Source organism: Haliaeetus leucocephalus, unplaced genomic scaffold (genome assembly GCF_000737465.1).
Source record: "Haliaeetus leucocephalus isolate CR32 unplaced genomic scaffold, Haliaeetus_leucocephalus-4.0 Scaffold197, whole genome shotgun sequence".
Classification (NCBI taxonomy): domain Eukaryota; kingdom Metazoa; phylum Chordata; class Aves; order Accipitriformes; family Accipitridae; genus Haliaeetus; species Haliaeetus leucocephalus.
In genome coordinates, this window is record NW_010972633.1 from 582158 (window position 1) to 603827 (window position 21670).

Below are 21670 nucleotides of genomic sequence, written 5' to 3' on the forward strand. Positions count from 1 at the left end.
CCCCCACTGCTGCCCCCTCCCCGCGGCCCCCGGCAAGCCCCTCCTGTGCCTGGTGGCAGCAGTGTTCCGCTCGGTGCAGCTTTGGTGGAGTCCCTGCTGTGCATTAGCTCTCTGTCTGGTGGGGGGCTGGCACCCCCGTGTGTCCCCCCCGTCCCCGAAGCTGCTCAGTCCTCCTCCGGCTGCTGGGGCCGGCTGGGCATGGGGAGCGGAGCCTCCCCAGGCAATGATACGCGGCTCCCAGGCTCGCGCCAGCAGCTGCAATAACAAGGCGGATGCAAGTGTGGGGGGCTGAGCCCCCGCCAGCTTCCCCGGCTCCTGCCGCGCAGGCGATGCCCACTCTTAAGCGTGCAGGGCTCGGCAAGCTCCCGGCTCGCTAGCCCAGCTGGCCGGGTTGGCAGCCTGCCGTGTGCCAAAGCAGCTGAAACGGCTCATCCCGGGGAGCACCTCGCAGGGCCCCGGCGGTGCCGCCAGCTGAGGGGCAGGCACGGGAGAGCGCCACGGTGCTCACAGGCCGCCCTGCCCACGGCGGGGGTGCTGCAGGGTGATGGGGTGCTCAGGGCTTTGGGCGGCAGCCAGCTCTGGTGGGGCACTGGGACAGGGTAGCCAGGGCTGGGAGAGGCACTCGTGGAGGCGGTGGCTTGGCCCCCTCCAGCCGTGGCGTGTCATGGTGCTGGTTGAGGAGCCATGGTGGCTTCCTCCCTGTCAGCTGGCCGGATGTCGTGCCGCTGGCTGCTGGTTCCACCGTGAATTCGGTGTTCGGAGGAGGAGCGGAGGTTCCTTTCGACGCTGAAGCCCCGGAGGGAAGGTGCACATTGTCACCCTGGTCCCAGGTGCAGGCAGGGCTCGGGCAGCATCCCCGTCCCCTGGCTCCGCGGGAGGGCACATAGGGGCAGAGCTCCCTGGTGGGGAGACGAGCGGGGCCGGGGCGCCTTCGCTGCTAGAAGGTTGCAAAACCTTTTTGCAAAGGTTTCTGGCTGCAGAAAGGGTTAATCCTGCACTTTGACGTGTCCAGATCCGTGCTGCCTGTCCTGATCCGTGCAGTCGTGGCAGCGGGGCTGGGGAAGCCAGGACGGCATCGCCTGGGGCGGGCGGGGGTGCGATGGGGCACGATGGGGCGCGGGGCCGGGAGCTGGCAGGGGAGCAGGCAGCCAGGCTCCGAAAGCTGGCTGTAAATCTGGTGGGGCGGGAGGTACGTGCCGGGGCGGGGGGAGCCGTTTCGGTGGAAGAACAATGCTGGCACGGGAACAAATGGGGAAAGTCATCGGGAACAGACGGAGCCTGGGAACCAGGAGGTCTCTGGCCGTCAGAGCAGGCGGCCCCGGGAGCACCCCCCCCCAGTACGGCAGGTCCGGAGCAGGATGGATGGATGGATGGCAGCGGTGCCCCGATGCCAGGCACCTCCCACTGCCTCCTGCAGAAGAGCCGACCGGCTCGCGGCGAGTGCCCGTCCCATGTGCGCTTGCTGCATGCTCCTGTGCACTGCACCTGCCCTGTGCACGGTGCCGGCCCGCCGGCCGGCCAGTGGCTCCCACTGCCAAGCAAGTGGAGCTGGCAAGCCCCACAGCCCCGTGGGCACTGCCAGGAGGCCAGGGAAAGCCCCGGCCGGGTGTGAACTGCTAAAAATATCCTCCCTGCTGGAGAGCCCCATGGTGCCGGTGGCTGCAGGAGCAGCCCCTGGCCAGGGGCACCAGGCTGCGGTGGAGGGGAGCCGGTGTGTGGCATGGGGACCCTGAGCAAGCGTGCTGGCTCCTTGGGGACTGGCTGAGGGTGCCCAGGACCCTGCTCACAGGGACCCATCAGGCAGATGTGTTGCAGGAGGGTGCTGAGCACCCACTTCAGCCTGCGCCTGGGGCAGGGACATGACCCCTGCTTGGGGATGGAGCTCGCCGGCATGAGGGGGGCTCGATGTGGGACTGGCAGGGGGTCTGGGCACTGAGGACCCATGGTGCTGCTGCCTTCCCTTCCTAGCACATCCATGGGGTGGGGAGCTCAGCCCCGAGACCCCCATCAGGGCCAGGACCCCGCAGGGTGCTCAGTGGGGTGGAGAGGACAGGCAGGAGCTGGCAGGGAGGCGGGAGGAAGAGATGCCGACACCTGGTACAGGCAGGCCTGCCCATGCCGGAGCGGGGGGCAGTGGTGCTGAGCAGCGGCCTCGGGGACAGGCAGAGACAGACCCTGGCAGGAACCAGCAGCTGCCGGGCAGAGCGGGCAGGGTGGGGGGAGCCCTGCCTGGTGGGGGTAACCGGCCCCTCTGTTTTCCCAGGTGTCGGAGGTATTTTGCCTGGGGTGTGATGCTCTTGGCCAAGGCAGGTGGCCTCCCCAGACCCCCGCCCTGCCAGGGGGGCAGCTAGCAGATCTGGCTGGGGACAGCCCTGCAGGGACAGGTATCACAGTATCTGTGAGCCATGCCGTGCCACGCCAAGCCATACCATTCTGAGCTGTGCCAAGCTGTGCCGGGCCATACCGTGCTGTCCTGTGGTGCGCCATGCCACGCTGAGCCGTGCCGTGCCATGCTGAACCACACCTTGCTAAACCATGCCATGCCATGCCTCCAAGACCAGTGCCCCCAGCCCCAGCTGGGCCTGGCAGGGGCTCAGCAGTGGGACACCAGCTGTTCTGTGGACGGTGCCGTGGATGGCAGCGGCTCTCCCGAGACCTTCCCCCTGGCAGAGGGGACATGGCCCAGGGGCTGCCCCATCCCCTGTCCCCTCACCTGGCAGCTCCCCAGGCCCTGCGGGTTTGGAGCTGCCGCTGGTGCTCTGGCACCGGGGTCGGCACGAGGCTCCCCACGGGCTGCGGTGCATCAGGGCTGTCCCCCATCCCTCTGCAGGGACCGGTCCCCAGTGTCAGCACGCATCTCCGGCCCAGCCAGCCCCCATCCCGTGGCCAAGGCCCCACTGGTGTCACCCCGGCAGCGAGCGAGGCAGCAGGGCCGGCACGGGGCCGTCCAGCCCGGCGGGCTCCCGGCAAAGCAGCGTCCTTGGCGGGAGCCCAGTGGAGGGGAGGGGAGCGGGAGAAAGGCAACGCTTGTTCCCAGGGCCCGGCCGGCGCGGAGGAAGCGGGTGGGTGGGCAGGAAGGCAGACCCGCCGCCGGGGACGGGGACGGGCGCCGGGGCGGCCGGGGAGGGGCAGGACCGCAGGGTGGGTCCCGACCTCCCCTTCCCCTCTGCCTCCCCGGCCCGGCGGCGGTGTCCGAGTAGCAGCACCGGGGCGTGCCAGCGGCACGGGGAGCCCAGCGAGCCGGGGTCCGGTTCCGACCCAGGTAGGGAAGCAGCAGCAGCGGTGGAGCCAGGGCACCAGGTTTGGCTGAGGCCGGTGTTGAGGGGCTGGAGGCACAAGGGTGCGGGGAGGCGGGTTTTGGATGGGTGCCATGCCAGGGCATGCCAGCCATGGTGCCGGGTGGCCTGCGTGTCCCTGTCCTGGTGGGCTGTCGTGCGAAGGGATGCGGTGCCTGTCCCATCCCGGGGTTAACCTCCGACGTGCCCCCAGTCCCACTGCGATGTGGACGGACCCGCCTGCCCAGCGCAGCTTCCTGGCATTGTCCGGCAGCACCACAGGGCCTGGGGAGCCCCCCGCCGTGGGCAGGGAGCCGGGGCCGAGCGGGTGCCACGGTAGATGCGCAGTGACGCCTGTTTCCTGAAAGCGCAGTGGGCCGGGGTCTGCCGTGCTGGCGGGAAGGGACTGCCAAGGGCGGGGCCGGAGTGGGGCCACGGCACCGGGGCGGCACACGGCACGTCAGCCTCCATCTGCTCTGCTTGGCCACAGCCCTACATGGGGAAGGGGCGGCATGGCTCCTGGCAGAGGGTACGTGGTGCCGGCAGGGTGGTACTCCCCAGCTGCGGGGCCAGTGGTGATGGTTAACCCCGGTGCCGGTGCCGTGGCCTCGCAGCCCCGAGGGGAGCGCATGCCACCATGCTCCTGCCACCCCCGCGCCTGCGTGGCCCCCCGGGCACTGTCCCGACGGGAGGAGTGGACCAAGCCCCCTGCAGCCATGCCTCGCCAGCCCCCGCAGCTGCCTAATCCGGAGCACATTGCTGGCCTTCCCGTTTCCTCCCGGGAAGCCCACGCAGCCCCTGCGATTGTTTTCGGCACAGTGTCCAGGATACGGCCCTGAGCAGGAGGCTGGAGTGGGGCTGGGAGCGGCTGGGCCCCCACCACAAGCTGCAGCCTGGCCCCGGCACCGCCTTGGGAGGATGGCAGCCGGGGACCCCAAGGGAGGGCAGCAGATGCTGGCAGGCAGGGGACAGGGCGGGGGGACATCGCGGGAAGCAGGTCCCCTCACACTCGCCATGGAGCCTGCTCTGGGGACAGAGACCCCCAGCCCATTTCCATGAGGGACATGGGATGGACCCCTGCCTGTCCCTCCGGCTACAGCCCCTGGCAGGGAGCTCTGGGGTGCAGCCCATGAGCCCCGCTTCAGTTTGTCTGTCTGTCTCCCTCCCTCCCCTTTGCTCCGGGCTGCCCCGTCCCCTCTGAGCCAACTCCGGCCCTTCCAGCAGCTCCTCCTGCCCTGAGGCCCCCGGCCGGCTGGGGCGGTTGGGGCGCTGGCAGTGCACGGGCACGGTGGGACGCAGGCGGAGCGTGCGCCGCACAATCACTTCCAGAGCCAGCGCGAGGCCCAGGCGCAGGCACAGCGGCGCTGGCAGCTCCCTCCCCTCCGCCAGCCGGGGACTTTGCTCTCCGGCATCCATCTCGCCGACGGTGCCAGCTCCCTCCGCTGCTCCAGGGCCACATCCAGGCACACCGTGGTGTCCCTGCAGCCCGTCCCACTACCGCGGTCGGTGTCCAGGCCTCCCGGGGCTGCGGTGTCCATTGGCCAGGCACACCAAGGTTTGTCCTTCAGCCTCCGTCACCCCGCGCACGCCCTCGCTTGCGGCCGGGAGCTCCCGCGCGGTGGCCTGGCACGACACTTCCACCCTCCCGATGGCTCGGTTGAGTGGTGCCCTCCCCAGGAACCGGGCTTTGCCGCCTGCCACAGCCGGTAGGCCATCCAGCACAGGGAGAGGCTGCCAGGCACCCCTGGGACTGGTGGTGGTGGTTCGCGTGTCCCTGGCATGTGGGTGTGCTGTGGCCCCCGCCCTGGTGTGCGCACATCCCCGGCGCGAGTGACACCACCGCACTGTCCCCGGGTGGGAGCGGGGCTAGCCTGGCTCCAGCCGGCGCTGCGGCCAGGGGCTGCGTGGTGCGAGTTCAGCACAGCGGGAGGGCATTTGGGAGCACTTTTCTGCATCCCCGTGGGCAGCCAGGCATTGCGCTGGTGTGGCCGTGGCTCCCCGCCGGTGATGCCAGACACCCTGCGAGGGTCCCCCCCAACCCCCAATACCCCTCCTGCCTCTCCAGCCCCTTCCCCGCTGCGGGTTGCGGAGCGGCACGTCCCCTCCTTCCCGGCTCTGCTCGTGGCCCCTCGGCATGACGGCCCCTGGCCCCCCACACACCGGGGCTTGAGCCGGCGAGCGAGCGAGCGAGTGGAGGAAGTGACTCTGCCAGCGAGCCGGGGCGGCCAGGCCGAGCAGGAAGCGCCCGCCGCCACGGGGACGCGGCCGCCAGCGCGGGGAGGAGGCGCCTGCGCAAGGGCGAGTGGCAGCCGGACGGGGGTCTGCGCGCCAGCCGGAGGGGATGCACCATGGTAAGCGTCACACGCACCCCCCCCCCACTGCTGGGCACGCCTGGGGAGGGGGCTCCTGCACCCCATGGGGGAGCGGCCAGCGGCAGCGGCAGCGTGAATCCGGGGAGCCCTGGAAAGCAAAGCTGCCTCCACCACCTGTCGCCCCCGCCCCCGAGCTCCTGCCTCACACCTCGGTGTCCCCTCCCCGGTCCCCTTCGCAGCGGTCGCTGGGGCAGGGAAGGGTGGGCAGCACGGCGGGCACCCCAGCAGCACCGCGAGCACCCCAGCTCACGTCAAGCCTGGCTGGCAGCTCGGCGTTTGCTCCCTGGCACCCTGCCACCGTACGGTGCATCCTGGGACATGTAGTTTGCTGGGGACAGACAGAAGCGTCCCTGCAGCCGGCTCCCCTCCGTGCCACCCTGGCACCGCACCAGCCCCCAGCACCCCGGCCCTCCTGTGCCATGGGGAGCTGGGAGGGCCGAGGCAGAGGTGGGGGTGAGCGGCGGTGCAGGAAAGGTGCTGGTGGGCTGCCTGCCTCCGCAGCGTGGCCGCGTTTCCTGGCATTGCTGCCGCAGAGACGGGGGGGCCCTGCTCCAGCCCCGGCAGGATGGCAGGCAGGGTTGGGCACGGCTGGGCTGGGACCAAACCCGGGGCCTGTCCCCGATCCCTAGGATGCAGATCCTTGGGATCCTGCAAAGCCCCCAGCGCTCCTGGCTTCTTGCAGAGCCCTTGCTGTGGGTCGGCGCGGGAACGGGGACAGGGAGGCAAGCACAGGGCTCAGGGGTACACAAGCTTGTGGAAGCGAGCATGGGACATAGGATGCACAAGCTCACGGAGGCGAGCACGGGGCTCAGGGATGTACAAGCTTGCGGAGGCGAGCACGGGGCACAGGAAGCGGGGCCGGGTGCCGCCGCCTCAGCTCCCGGCCCCCGGCGACACTGGGAGGCAGCAGCAGCGGGTGTCTGTCCTTAGGGTGTTCGGCCACCAGTGCTGGGGGAGCAGGGGTGAGGCACCCCACGCCCATGGGCAGCGTACGGGGTCTCCAGGGAGGAACGGTGCCAGTGCTGGTACAGCTCCGCTGGGCCATGCTGGCGAGGGCCTAGCCCCAGGGATGGGGCCCCCAATGCACCAGCATGGGGTGAGCATGTGCCCCCCGGGAGCACAGCCGGGAGGGGAACCGAGCACTCCCCAGCACGGCAGCAGCGGGGCTGACCGGGGCCCGGGCAAGCGGCAGAGGCAGAGCCCACCCTGCCGCGGCTGCGCTGCGCACCCGGCTGTTGCAGTGACGCAGCAGCACTTTCACTCTCCTTCGCCACGGAAACCGCCAGGCCGGGCTGCTCCTCTCGCTCTGACTGCTCCCGCTCCTGCTCCTGCGGCCGCCAGCCCGTGCCGTGCCACGCCATGCCGTGCCGTGCGGCTGCCCCAGGGCTGGCGCCATGGCGAGGGACCAGCGATGCCATCCCCAGCCAAGCGGCCTTGCTTGCGCGCTCGGCACCACCATCTCCTGCGTTCACGTCGGCGCCGTCTGTCACGCGGGCACGCGCTCGGGCCCGGCGTGCCGGTGAGTGCCGGCGCAGACGGTCCTCCCCCGTGTCTCACGCTCACGTACGCTCGCCGCTCTGTCGCTGCACTCGCGAGCCGGGGCCGGCTGCACGTTTCCTGCGGGCACCAGCACCGCCTGTCACACACGCGCACCCGCCTGTCGCACACGTCGGCACTGCCTGTCGCATACGCACACCCGCCTGCGAGTGTTGGCGTTGCCCATCTGACACACGCACGTGTGTGTCACGGGCTCCGGCTGTGCCTGTCACACACTTTCCCACTCTCACACTCACCATGGGCCGCGTTTGCGTGTGTCACGTTTGCACACGCATCTGCGTACAGGGTTGTCACAGGGCCTGGCTCCACCTGTCACCTGTATGCACATGCGCGCAGGTCGTGGTCCCTGGCTCTGCCTGTTGTGCACATACGCACACGTACGACCACCCACGAGCACCCGTCACAGGCTGTCCCTGCCGCCATGTACACACACACACGGTTGTCACGCGCCGTGTCCCTTCCTGTCAAAAGTGCATGCCGCAGTGGCTGGCTCTGCCTGTCACACGCACACGTGCATGGCCGTCGTGGGCCCTGAGTCCACCTGTCTTGCACAAGCGCGCACGCGTGCACACCAGCTGGTCAATGTTCCCGCTGCCGATGGGGATGGGCAGGAGGGAGGGGGTCCCAACGCTGGTCCCGCACCGCAGCGTTGCAGCACAAGCGAGCCAGGCAAGACAGGCAGCTCCAGTGTCCGCTCTGCGCTGGGAGTGTCCTCACCAACATGGGGACTGGGGCAGCTGGGTGACATCCCAGCGTGTCCTTGTCCTGAGGGTATCGTGGCACCATGTTCCAGTCCTGAGGGTGTATGGCCATGTGTCGTGCTGCTGTAGGTGTTGTGGCGTTGTGTCCTGGTCCTGAGGGCTTCATGGTGATGTGTCCTGGTCCTCAGGGTTTCATGGTCATTCATCCGGGTCCTGAAGGTGTCATGGCAGTGTATCCAGGTCCTCATGGTGTCACCTCCATTTTTCTTGGTCCTGAGGGTGACATGGCATTGTGTCCTGGTCCTTAGAGCGTTGTGGCGGTATGTCCTGGTCCTGAAGGTTTCATGGCCGTTTGTCCAGGTTCTGAAGGTGTCATGGTAGCATATACAGGTCCTCATCGTGTTATGTCCTTGTGTCTTGGTCCTGAGGGTGCCGTGCTGTTGTGTCCTGGCCCTGAGGGCATTCATTGCAGTATGACCTGCTCCTCAGGGTGTCATGGCAGCGAGTCCTGGTCCTGAGTGTGCCATGGAGGTGCGTCTTGGTCCTGAGGGTGTCTTGACCACTTCTCCTGGACCTGAAGCTGCCATGCATTGTGTTCTGGTCCTGAGGGCGCCATGGCCTTGTATTCTGGTCCTGAGGGCGCCATGGCCTTGTATTCTGGCCCTGTGAGTGTCATGGCTCTATATCCTGGTTCTCATGGTGTCACCTCCATTTTGTCTTGGTCCTCAGGGTGTCCTGGCAGTTTGTCCTGGTCCTGAAGGTGCCCCAGCATTGTGTCCAGGTCCTCTTGGTATCACATCCTTGTGTCTTGGTCCTGAGGATGCCGTGGATGTGTCTTCTGTTTCCTAAGGGTGTCATGGCTTTGTGTCCTGGTCCAGAGGATGTCATGGTAGTGTGTCCTGTTCCTTAGGGTGTCATGGCAGTGTGTTCTGGTCCTGAAGTTGCCATGGCAGTGTATCCAGGTCCTCATGGTGTTGCCTACTTCTGTCCTGCTTCTGTGGGTGTCATGTCCCTCTGTCCAGGTCCTTAGGATGCCATGTCATTGTGTCATGGTCTTGATGGTGTTACAGTAACATTACCTGCTCCTGAGGGTGCCATGGAAGTGTGTCCTTGTCCTAAGATTGCCATGGTAGAGTGTTGTGGTCCTGAAGTTGCCATGGCGTTTTGTCCTGGTCCTGCGGGTGTCATGGTGGAATATCCTGGTCCTCAGGGTGACATAGTTGTGTATCCTGGTCCTCAGGGTGACATAGTTGTGTGTCCTGGTCCTGAGGAGGCCATGGCCCTATGTCCTGGTTTTGGGGGTGTCATGGCAGTGTGTCTTTGTCCTGAAGGTGCCATGGCTGTGTGTCCTCGTCATGAGGATGCCATGCCATTATGTCCTGGTCCTGAGCGTGTCATGGCCATGTGTCCTGGTCCTGCGGATGCCATGGCATGGTGTCCAGGTCCTGAGGGTGCTATGGCAGTTTTTCCTGATCCTAAGGGTTCCGTGGCACCATGTCCTAGTCCTGAGGGTGTCCATGCAGCATGTCCTGGACCTGAGGGTGTCATTGCAACGTGAGCTGCTCCTGAGGGTGCCATGGCAGCAGTCCTGGGGGTACCATGGCACCATGTCCTGGTCCTGAGGGTTTCATGACAGCATGTCCTGGTACTGGGGGTATCATGTCTGTGTGTCTTGGTCCTGAAGGTGTTACAGCACCATGTCGTGGTCCTGAAGGTGTCGTGACCACTTGTGCTAGTCCTGAGAGTGTCATGACTTTGTATCCTGGACCTGAAGGTGCCATGGCAGTGTGTCCTGGTCCTGAGTGTGTCATGGCAATATGTCGTTGTCCTGGTGGTGTCATGGCAGTGTGTCCTGGTACTGACGATGTCACCGCCATGTCTTTGTCCTAAGCATGCTGTGGCATTGCGTTCTGGTCCTGAATATGTCATGGCCATGTGTCCTTGTCCTGATGGTGTTGTGGCAGCATGTCCTGGTCCTGAGGGTGACACAGCAGTGTGTCCTATTCCAGATGATGTCACTTCTATATATCCTGGTTCTGTGGGTGCTATGGCATTGTGTAGTGGTCCTCATGGTGTCATGGCAGCATGTCCATGTCCTGAGGGTTCCATGGCCACATGTCCTGGGCCTGAGGGTGCCACTGTAGCCCTGTCTCACCCTGGGGCACCCTGCAGGCAGTGGCAGGGCGGCATGCCTGAGGTGCAGGAGGTGAAACTTGGCCTTTTTTGGTGTAATGCGCATTTGTCCCCAGGTTATCACTGGGTCGTGGAGCCGTGACTTTGGGGGTATGGGCTGTGGTCCTGGAGATACCCTTTGCGCTGCGATGGTCTGCAGTGGGGAAGTAGGGTCAGGGCAGGGGGACGGGGATGGGCACTGGATGGAGCTGGCCACCCTGAGGTGGTGCAGGGGCTCCTGCCTTGGGGTCTGGTGGTGGTGGCCAGTGGTGCCGTGGTGGGGTGCGGGCTGGTGGCGCGAGCGGGGCCATGCCCCCCTGCCAGCGCCCATTGCAGCTCCTTTCCCTCTCCTCGGCAGGTGGAAAGCAGTGACACCCCCAAAGACATCGCGGCTGTCCCCAAGTGCCCCCCACCCTGCCCAGAGGCCAGCCCCGCCGAGCCGCTGCCCAACGGGGACGTGGAGGGGGACGGTGCCCAGTGGAAGGGCGCAGAGGAGGGCGGCACGAGCCCTAAGGGCGGGCGCCCCGAGGAGGACGAGACGGAGAGCCTGCCGGACGGCGAGACGGGCCGGGCGCTGGAGAACGGCCGCTGCACCCCCAAGGAGGGCCTGGACGCCCCGGCCGATGAGGGTGAGCTGGCCCCTTCCGACCCCCAGAAGAAACGCGGGAGGAGGAAACTCCTGGAGGCCGCAGAGAAAAGTAAGACCTTAGCGTTGAGGGCTCCCCGCTACGGGGCTGTGGCTCTGCCCACAGTCCTACCGGCGCCCGCTGCGCCTCTCTGGGGACCCCCGGCCCCCACCACCCTGCCCAGCATGCCATCCCCACGAGGGGTCTGGGCTGCGGTGGCTCCCAGGCTGGAGAACGCTGCTGGAGGAGGAGGAGGAAGGGCTGAGCCCCTCCGTACCAGGCGGGATTTGGGGTGGGGGCAGCAGATCGAAGCGGGGGGCTGCCCTCGCACGCTCGTCCCATCGCGCTGCCCTTTCTGCTGGGCTCCACTCCTCCCAGCAGGACCAGGGCAGGCAGGAGGGGAGGTCGGTCCTCGTCCTGCCAGCGCGGCCAGTGCAGGTGCCCCATGGAGCAGGCATGCCCCTGCCTGCATGCGAGCCTGCCCCAGAGCATGCCTGCCGCCGCCAGTGCTTGTGCCGCTTCGCATGGCAGCCCTGCATGTGCCAGGGGCAGAGCAGTAGATGCATGCATGGTGCGGTCCTGGGGCCACGCTGACGTGGTGCTGAGGAGGTGCCGGCTGTGGTGCCGGTGCTGCTCTGGGCATTGCGCAGAGCGTGCAAGGCAGCGGGCTCAGCGCTGCGCTGAGGATCAGCACCAGGCAGCAGCATGTGCTGGGGATGGACCAGGCTGGAGAGCAGCTCAGCAGAGAAGGCCCTGGGGGTCCCAGTGGACACCAAGCCAAGCGCGAGGCCGCAGCGGGTCCTTGTGCAATGAAGGCAAATGGCATCCTGGGCTGCGTTAGGAGTGTTGCCTACTGGTTGAGGAGGCCACCCTGGGAGTCCTGGGTCCAGTGCTGGGCTCCCCAGTACAAGAGGGACGTGGACAGACTGGAGAGGGTCCAGTGAGGGGCCACCACGACACTGAAGGACTGGAGCAACTCTGCTGTGGGGAAAGGCTGAGGGGACTGGGACTGCTCAGCCTGGAGCAGAGCAGGCTCAGGAGGATTGAATCCATGCCTACAAATACCTGCAGGGAGGGTGCCGAGAGGACGGAGCCAGGCTCTTCCAGTGGTGCCCAGTATCATGACCAGAGGCAACAGGCACAAACCAGACCCTGGGAGGGTCCCTCTGGCCCCCCGGGGCACACTCCTCAGTGTGAGGGTGACACTGGCACAGGCTGCCCAGGGCGGTGGGGGGAGGTCTCTGTCCCTGGAGACTCTGGTCATGGTCCTGGGCAGCGGCTCCGGGTTGCCCAGCCGGGGCAGGGGGCTGGATGGGGGGACCCCAGTGGGGCCCGGCCCCCACCGGTCCGTGGGTGCGTTGTGTCCGTGATCGTGAGTGCAGGTCTGTGTGTGCAGCTTGGGGAGGGCTCCCAGCCCTGCCCTCCCCCGCCTGCTGCAAGACCCACGGCTCCCCTGCAGACCTCAGGATTGTGGACATAAGAGCACCCACTCCCCGGCTTATGCCAGCCCCATGTGCTGCCCAGCTGTGCCCATGCTCCTGGGCAGGGTCGAGGTGCCACGGTGCAGTGGGCACAGCACACTGGTGTGCTGCCTGCCAGGGCCCCCGCAGGGACCAGGCTTCTCGGGGCTGCGCGGTGTCTGTTGCTGGCTCCTGGCCCCAGCAGAGCTGCCACTCACCGGGGACAGGCTTTCCCCCACCTCCTCAGCACCTTCCCTGCCTGCGGCTGCTCACAGGCAGGAGCAGCTCTGCTCTCTGCAGCCGGAGAGGGATGCCTGGCTCCGGCACAGGCCGTGGGGGAGCCCAGCACTGGCCCCAGCTGCCCCCCCCGGGCACACACCGGCCTGTGGCCCCGCTGCCACCGTCCCTCTTGGCCAGGAGGTGCCAGGCGGTGGGATGGGGCAGCTTGGACCAGCCATGATGGGGGGCTGTGCTCTCCCCACAGCAGGGCACAGACAGCTGGCAGCAGAGGGGGCACGGAGCTGGGGTGTCACAGCACTGGCACCGTGGGGCATTGCAGAGCAGAAACGGGGTGAGAATGAGTTGGGGGTCAGGCTCTGGCTCTTGGGGGCTTCTCGACCCAGATGAGCACAGAGACTTACTGCCAGCCATGCTGGCCCAGGGATGGAGACAAGCAAGGAAAGGGTGGGATGGAGCAGGGAGAGGCAAAGCTGGGTTGAAGCTGGGAGAGGCAGGGCTGGGATGGAGACGGATGAGGCAGGGCTTGGATGGAGATGGATGAGGCAGGGCTGGGGATGGAGACAAGCAATGCAGATGCTACTGCAGTCACGAGGCACAGAGCAGGCAGCTGAGGGAGCGGAGAAGCCGTAGCTGGCAGCGCGGTACAGATGGTCGGGAGAGCTTGCTGGGCTGGGCATGCCGTGGTCAGACGTGGGTCATGGTGCAGCCCCAGCGCCAGGCTGGCCGTGGCGGCCGAGGGGAGCTGGACCAGATGGGCTGAGCCAGGGTGGGTCAGCGCAGCACGCCCTGACGGCGGGACCGGTGTGGAGTGGGGAGAAGACAGCCCTGGGGGTGCCCTGCTACCGGCTCCCATGCACAGCAGAGCTCCGCATTCAGAGGCCGGCAGCAGCAGGCACAGGCACGAGCACGGTGCCTTGAGCACGGTGCGTGAACGTGGGTACCATTAATGTGGGTGCCGTGAGCAGGTCAGGCTTCACCTTCCAGCCTCAGGTTGGTGTTCAGCCCTTTCCCCATGGCATTACAGAGCCCATCCTCTCGCAGCGTGACCTGCCCACGGGGCCCCTGTGCATGGTGCTCATCCTCCTGCTCTTCTCACCGCGCGGGGAGAGCAGCAGCTGCCTGTATTCCTGCCAGGCAGGCGCTTTCTGATCATCCAGAGGCTCTTCCCTGCCCTCCCTTCTCTGGCGCTTTCCTGCAAACACAGCCAGTGTCCAGCGCTGCTCCAAGGCTCCTCCACCAGCCTCAGGGCGAGTCCCCGGGTGACAGTGTCGAAGTGGTACCTGGTGGTACCCAGAGACTGTCTGGGGGAGCCATGAGAGCCACCGGGAGCTCGCTCCCTTCCCTAGACGCCATTTCCAGCACTTCAGCCATGTCTGCGCTAAGGTTAGCAGCGGCATTGTCACCTTCCAGCGACAGGCTTGGCTCCTGCCAGATCCTCCTCCGCTCCTTGGTCCTTCAGCTCCTCCTGCCTCGTGCCCAGCTGGCCAGAGGGCTCTCCCGGGCATCCTTCACCCCCTCATCCAGCGCTCCTGCCTCCCTCACTGCTTCCTTCTCCTCCCACGCTGGCTTTTCACCTCACACTGCCCCTCTGACCCGGCGTGGGGCCCACGACCTGCTCTTCCAGCGCTGCCCAAGCACAACTTACCAGCCACTCCATCAGCTCTGCACCCCTTCGCTGTCCCCCCAAGTCCCATCCCTGCCAAAATCCCCAGTGGAGGAAGGTCTCGGGCAGGATCCTGTCGTCAGTCGGTAACTGCATCCTGGCCCGTCGGTGCAGCGGGCCGGCAGAGAGCATGCGGTACAGCACTGCTGTGGGGTGCTGGGATGGGCAGGAGCTGAGGCCGGGGTCTTTGCCGAGCCGCATCCGTGCCAGGCATGTGTGGGATAGCGGGGCCACTGCAGCCTGTCGCAGGAAGGCGCTGCGGCAGCCCTGGCACCAGTTGTGGCCCGGTGCTGGGCTCTGCACCGCCCAGCCATGCAGCAAGCAGGGCGGCAGAGGGGTGGGGGGACACAGGCTGCATGTCCCCAGTTTGTTCGGTGCCTCCAGTTTGGCCAGTCCCAGTGCCTGGGTTGCTGGACCCAGTGACAGAGGGGACGAGCATCTCAGAACAGGCCAGGTCCCCTCTCCTGTGCCTCAGTTTCCCCAAGTGAGATCCCGGTGCCTGTGGGCAGGACTGGGAGGACAGGTTGCCCAGGCACCCCCAGGGCATGCACACACTCCTACCCTCAGTATGGAGCCAGAAAGCTCGTGTCCCCAGTGTCCCTTGCTGTCTGCCAGCACTCGGAGCAGGGCTCTTGGCTGCTCTCCTGCTCGGGCCTCACTGCTTCTGGGGTGGGGGCTGGCTGCCATGGAGGGGTCTGGTCCCCATGTGCTGGCTGCGAGGGACTGTCTGGGTGTCACGTGGGGCTGGGTGGGCGTCCGGGGGGGCCGTGGCTGCGGCACAGCCCCAGGACCTGGGGGACATTGCAGCAAAACAGGGCGCATGTTCAGCCGGCAAGGGGGCACCGGGGGTCCCAGCTGAGCCCCTCCCCTGCAGCCCAGGTCTGTGCCGGGCCGGCCAGCACCCAGTAGCCAGGGCAAAGCGCGGAGGGATGCCAGCGCCCAGGATGGAGGTCCCCTTCCCGGCACAGGGACCCACCGGCCCCAGCGGTGCCCATGACGAGGCATGGGTGGGTGGGTGCCCCCACACGTGCCCGCCGGCACACCCCATGCTCTGGCCCGGCTGCCCCCGCTTGGCCCCAGCCCCCAGCAGCTCAGGGTGCGCGGAGGTTTGCAACCCCAGAAACGGTCGGTGTTATTTTTATCCACTTTCCTGGCAGCGGCTCGGCGCGTACCTGCAGCGTGCGAGATGTGCCGATAGCACAGGAAGCCAGCGGGGCTCCGCGCGCTTCCCCTGCCTGCTCCAGCCCCAGCGGGGGCTGCTCCCCCAGACCCCCCAGCTGGGGTGCGGGGAGGGGGCGCGGAAGCAGCCAGCTCACATCCCGGCAGCCGGCGTCCCCCGGGGAGCACGGCCCAGGCCTCGCACAGCGGCGATGGGTGCCCTTCCCCGGCCCAAAGCCGGCCCCCAGCCGGGCTGGGGGGTCCCAGGTGGGCTCCCTTCTCCCCTGCGGGGGCCCAGGTGCCCTGCCCCATAGCACCGAGCTGATCCCCCCCAGCTGATGGCTCCTCTCTGTTCTGTGTGCAGGCAAGGAAGAGAAGGAAGAAAACAACTTCGACACCCTGAAAATGGAGGCAAGTATGTCCCGGGGCCAGGTTCCCACTGGGGGCTGCACCGAGGCACCTGCAGGAGACGGGTATGGCCCTGCAGCCCACCGGTCAGCACGGTGCTCCCCATGCCTGCGGGAACCGGCACCCTCCGGTCCCTTGGTGCCAGCAGCCATGGGGGAGCTGCAAGGGGGAGGGTCCCAGCGGGATGGGGGTTGAAAAAAAAAGACCCTGCACCCCGACACAGCCGGGTTCCGGGCAGCACTTGCTTCTGTGCTGGGGACCAGACGACACCGAGCTGTGGCCAGGCTGGTGAACCCCCCTCCATCCAGCCCATGGGACAGCCCAGGCTGACTCCACGCCTCCCCCAGGTGCCCAGGCAGAGCATGTCAGCCTGGGGCAGATCCATGCCCGGGACGGTGCCGACAGCACCCGCCAAGGTGCAGCCAGCCACGGCATGATGCCCAGTCCTGGTGCAGATGTGGGCCAGAGCATGTATGCATTTGCACACGTGTGTGCACCCATGCAGGCAGTGTCCCCCGTGCCCGTCTCCCCTGGCCAGTCCCAGCATGTGCAAGCGGGGTGCCCACCTCCAGCCCCCCCGAGCAGCTCCGCTCTGTCCCCCGTCCTCCCCTCTGCCCCCAAGAGCCCTGCCTGTCCCAGGCCACGGCTCCCGCCATGATGCCGTTCCTGGTGCCCGCGGCAGCGCTGGAGCTGTGGCCTTCAGCCTCCCCTCTCTTCCTCCGGCGGCAGGGCTCCCGCGGGCGGCTGCGTGGCGGGCTGGGCTGGGAGTCGAGCCTGCGGCAGCGGCCCATGCAGCGGCACACCTTCCAGGCCGGAGACCCCTACTACATCAGCAAGAGGAAGCGGGACGAGTGGCTGGCCCGTTGGAAGAGGGAGGTAAGGAGCTGGATGCCACTGGAGTGAGCAGGGAGGGGGGACACCACAGCGTGGCGGTGATGCCAGGACAGGGCGGGCTGCGTGGTGCTGCTTGGTTCGAGCACCCCAAGCCCCACAGTGTCTAGCTGTCTCAAAGGCTCCCACAGCGAATTGCAGCATCGCTAACGACAGCAGGCAGAGCTCCAGCAAAATGGCACGCGCAGAGCACTCCGCCGGTCGCCGGCAGTGCCAGGGTGACCGGCTGCATGAGGGGTGGTCAGCACAGGGTGGGGGCGTAGGCGGGCAGCCCCCCCCCGCGGGGCACCCTGGCTTGTGCCGTGCCATGCCGTGGGGCTGGCAGCGGAGCGGGCACTCCCCGTGGGACCGCTGCGGCAGTGCCGCTGCCCTGCCTGCACCCAGTATTTGCACCGTGGCAGGCAGCTTCACTTCTCATGCCTGTGCCCCCTGCCGGGGGCCACCATAAGCCAGGGACCAGGGGCCCAGTGTGCGCAGCCACCAGTGCAGGGAGCCTGCCGGTGCAGGCGGCATGGGGCCCTTCCGTGGCATGTGCCGAGGGATGTGCCGTTCCTGTCGGTTTCCCAGGGAACCAGCGCGCGCCGTGACGCAGCCGAAATCAGCCAAGCCGAGGGCAGCGGCGGGAGGCTGAGGGGCGGCGGGAGCCCCGGCTGTGGCGCAGGCACAGGGCTGCGGGCAGGCCATGGTGCCAACAGCCACTCAGGGGGGTCCTGTGGGGCAGGGGCTCTGCGGGCGCCCCGGTGGTCCCGTCCCCACCGACATCCCCACCGCTCCCGCCTCGCCCTGTTCTCCGCGTCGTCCCCCGATGCCAGCGAGTCTCCCTGGCAACAGGTCCCCTCGCGCCACCGCCACCCCCCCAGCACTATTTATAGCCCCGCGCTGCCGAGCGCCGTCATGCTGGCACCATGCAGGGGCAGGGGGAGGCTGGCACGGCCGGAGCATCCCACAGGGCATTGGCTGGCACAGCCAGGCCATCCCCATAGGGCACAGGGCATGGCTGTCACGGCCGGGGTGGCTGTGCCAGTGGATTTCGTGGATCGGCTCCTCCCGGGGTGGTCGGCATGGGCACAGGGGGTCCCGCCACCCTGGGAGGGGCTGGCAGCCAGGGATGGGGGGGAGTCACAGCTGCACCCAGGGTCTGCGTGCGGCTGCTGCCCACGGGCAGAGGTTTAGCCAGGCACAGGGTGGGCTGGTGGAGCCGGCGGGTGTCCTGGGGGGTGTCCTGGCCGGGGTGGGCACCCCCGGGCACAGGTGGGCTGCATGCCTGGAGTTGGGGTTTGCCAAGCGCGTGGTCATGGTCATGGTTTGCTTCCCCTGCCCGGCATGGGGGGCACCAGCGATGCAGGCGTTTGCCTGCAGCCACAGAGCTGCGCAGCCCCGGTGCAGCCGCACTCTGGCCACCAGCAGCACTGCAGCTGCTGCCAGCAGTGCCACGGACAGACCCCTGCACCATGGGCTCTGGCCGTGGGCCGGCGGGGGCTCCCCCGGGGGTGCCCAGCCTCGCACCCCCCCACTCCTGCCTGCGTTGCGTGCCGGCCAGTGCAGGCAGCTGCCGGCCATGCTGTGTCGTGCCAAGCATGCGGGGCAAACCGCAGCTCGGCACAGCCGGGGAGGTTGGTAGTTGCAGCCGCCGAGTAACAATTTTCCAACACATGGTTCACTCGCCAAAACAAATGCAGATTCAGGTCAGCCAGAATCGCTCGTCAGCCAAAAATAATTGGGAAAAAATGCTAAAAAAAATCAAAATACTTCTTTTGAGGAGTCTCTCATTCTCAAACAATGCTGAATTTAGCCGCGTTTAATTCTTTTATTTTTCTAATAAGAATAAGTGTTTTCTTTTCATTACGGGGAGAAAGCCTGAAATGTTTTCAGGCTGGATCGGCCTTTTGCCCCCGATCTCAGCTGACAACCGCCTGCGAGCTGCACACCCAGCACCAATTGTCACTTGCTGGTGGTGTCAGCGATGAGGTCCCCGGGGATGGGGGACGGGACATGCCACCCACAGCCCATGTGGCTCCATCACAGGGGGGATCCTTGACCTTGCCCCCTGCTCCGGTGAGCTTCCCGTGCTGGACGCGGTGCTGGCCGTGCTCCCATACAGCACTGGCCGTGCCCCGAAGGGGTTTGCTCCTTTGGGGGTGCTGAGGACCCAGAGGGCTGGGGGACAGAACCCCTTCCCAGGAAGGGGCCCCCACGGCACAGCCCCCCATGCCTGGCAAACCTGCCTGGCGCCAGCACCAGCCCTGCCTTGTCTCGCCAAACTGGAGCCCTTCAGCACCGGCTATTTCCTTTGCGGAGGTCCCCAAACCTGTAATCAGTCACCTCTGGGGTGTATTTTTAGCGAGTGTAGCAGGCTGGTGGCATCCCATCGGCCAGGCATGGCCGCTCCTCATCCCGGGACGGTGCTGGGGCTTCCCCCACCATGTGGCAAGCACAGACCCGTGCCCGCCACGGCAGGGACACCCACTGCCCGTGCACCAGCACGCCAGTGCTGTTTTGGGGGGGGGGCAGAGGCTGCCTGGCAAGGTCCCAGCAGCTTGGCTGGGGTCACCAGCCCTGCTGCAGCGGGGACAGGGGCAGCCTGGCCCCCTCCAGCCTTCCCTCCTCTTCCTCCCCCCGCATAGCCTCGGAGGGCCATCACTGCCGCTCACCAGCCCCAGGGCTGCAGCCGGAGGAGTAACGTACAGGTCTAGGTGCTGGCCCTTGCCCATCCCTGCTAGGACACCCTCAGCTGGGCCCTGGTGTCGGCTGTGCACACCTAACCCTGTGCCAGCCGTGGGGCAGGGCTGGGGATGGGGCAGGGGCGGAGGATGGAGATGGGATGAAGATAGATATGGGAATGGGATGGGGATGAGGCAGGGACAGGAGATGGAAATGGAGATGAGGACCGGGATGGGATGGGGCAGGGACAATGGATGGAGATGGGAATGGGATGAAGATGAAGATGGGGATGGGGCAAGGACAGGGAATGGGGATGGAGATGAGGATGGGGGTGGGGACAAGGGTGGAGCAGGGGCAAGGACAGGGAGTAGGGATGGAGATGGGGGTGGGGATGAGGATGGAGCAGGGGATGGAGGTGAGGTGGGAATGAGGATGGGGATGGGGCAGGGGATGGGGGTGGAGGTATGGCAGGAAGAGGAACGGGGCAGGGGCTGGGCAGAGCTGCCTGTGGCCCAAGGGCAGGAGAGCTGGCGGTTGGGTTGATTGTCTGGATGGAGATCCAGCTTATCTCTGTTTTAACGACCGGTGGATGGGAGATTTCCTGCCTCTCGCTGGACTCTTGCCTCTCCCCGAGGACAAAGCAGAAGCACCCCCCCCAGCGGGAATCTCCTCTGGCCAGGGGTGATTGGTGTCCAGATCATTTTATTCCAGGTCCCCAAAGCAGCTTTGTTGCTCTGGCACGGCCAAGAGGTGGTGGAGGGGACAGGGTGCCCGTGGGCTGCGACACCCCACTGTGATGCCGAGGGGCCGGTGCTGCTCACCTCCTGGTGTTTGGGATCCCAAGGGGCCTCCCTTGGGCGAGGCGGTTTGGCCGAGGTACCATCCCGTCGGCCCCGGCACCCCTTGGGCAGGATGGGGTGTTCGCAGGGCAGGAGGGGTCTGCCTCCATCCCCCCTCCCAGCCCCACAGCCCTCCCACCTGGGGGGCAGCCCCATGCCTGGGGGTGACAGCCATCCACCCCTTTGTCTCTCTACTCTGCAACACAAAAGGGTCCTGGAGCTCAGGAGCCACCACTCCGCAGGACACTGCCTGCCCGGGGACCGCCCCCTGCCCCAGGGCTGGCAGGGAGGGCAGCGGTGCCTGCCGGGGTGCTGGCACGGTCTGTCCTGGGGTGCCGGACACCCCAAGCATGTCCCACTGCAGCCCGGGGCTGCAACTGCAGCTCCCACCTGGGCTCCTTGCTCTGCTTGGCATCGGTGAAAAACTCCCTCCCTAAAACACTCCACCATGCCAGGAGGGCAACACTGGCACCCTGCAGCTCGGTCCTGCGCCCTGCAGCCTGGGTGCTGCAGAAGGGCTCGAGCCAGCACCCCGCAGCACCCTGCCTGAGCCCCCGAGCAGCTCGGTGCCCAGCCTCCCACCCGGGGGTCCCACGGGGCCCTGACCCTGCCTGCCGCCAGCTATGGGGAAGGAGAGGGGACATGGTGGAGCCCACGGGTGACAGGCTGCTGCCAGGGCAGCTGGTGCTGCCGCCTCGTCCTCATGACACCAGCAAAGCCCCTGCGGCTGCAGCTGGCCGTGCCGCCTGCCCGGCCTTTGTCCTGCCCACCACTGAAGACATCTCATGGGGCATCTGGCTGCTGGGGGGGTGTCTGAGTGCTCAGGGCTGTGCCTTGGGGGGTCCGGAGTGGGGGGAACCTGCTTTGGGGTGCGTCGGCTCTCGTGTGTTGGGACATCTGGCTCTTCAGGGACATGCGTGGCACATCCCGCTGTTGCGGAATGTGCCGTGGGGCAGGCAGTCCGTAGGGGATGTATTTTGGGGTGTCCAGCTCTCCACGTGGCTGCAGCTCCTCTATGGGGCCAGGGGTGACGAGGACAGTACCTGCCCCCCCGAATGCCTCGGCAGCCGCTGGCAGGGGCAGCCTGTCCCGGTGAGCCCACCATCCTGGTGTCGGTCTGCCATGGCCCCAGACTCGGGGTGCCACTGGGGCTGCAGGCTGGCCTGAACTGGGACAGCTGAGTCCAGACCAGGCCAGTACTAGTGTCGGTGTGTGTGGACGGGCTGAACATCACCACTGGGTGATGTGCCAGACCACTGCTGTGTGGGTCTGGGTTGAACTGGGTGATGGGGTCCCAGACCAGTGCCATGTTGGTGTGTGCCAATGGGCTGAACTGGGTGATGGGGTCCCAGACCAGTGCCGTGTGTGTCTGGGCTGAACTGGGCGATGTGGTCCCAGACCAGTGCCATGTGTCTGGCCTGAATTGGGTGATGTGGTCCCAGACCAGTGCCGTGTTGGTGTGTGCCAATGGATGAACTGGGTGATGGAGTCCCAGCCCAGTGCTGTGTGTGTCTGGGCTGAACTGGATGACGGTCCCAGATCAGTGCCGCGTCGGTGTGTGCCAATGGGTGAACTGGGCAATGGGGTTCCAGCCCAGCATCCGCACCGGGCTGAACTGGCGCAGCGGGGCCGGTGCCACCCCGTAGC

The 21670-nt window shown here is 66.8% G+C and overlaps 1 protein-coding gene across 6 annotated transcripts in view; it reads left to right on the top strand.

Moving 5' to 3' along the window:
* DNMT3A (DNA (cytosine-5-)-methyltransferase 3 alpha) overlaps nucleotides 1-21670 on the top strand; it is a 36790-nt gene that overhangs the window by 5890 nt on the left and 9230 nt on the right. For 4 of the 6 annotated variants that reach the window (XR_774249.1, XM_010565884.1, XM_010565885.1 and 1 more), the window contains 3 exons: nucleotides 10436-10775; nucleotides 15589-15635; nucleotides 16362-16508. Coding sequence is in view for 5 of the 6 variants with exons in the window: in XM_010565884.1 (XP_010564186.1) it covers nucleotides 10436-10775; nucleotides 15589-15635; nucleotides 16362-16508 (534 nt within the window). In the remaining variant the exon portion in view is untranslated. Of the gene's footprint in view, nucleotides 1-5561; nucleotides 5627-7040; nucleotides 7167-10435; nucleotides 10776-15588; nucleotides 15636-16361; nucleotides 16509-21670 lie in introns of those variants that run through there. The other 2 variants (XM_010565888.1, XM_010565886.1) reach the window with 2 other exon arrangements.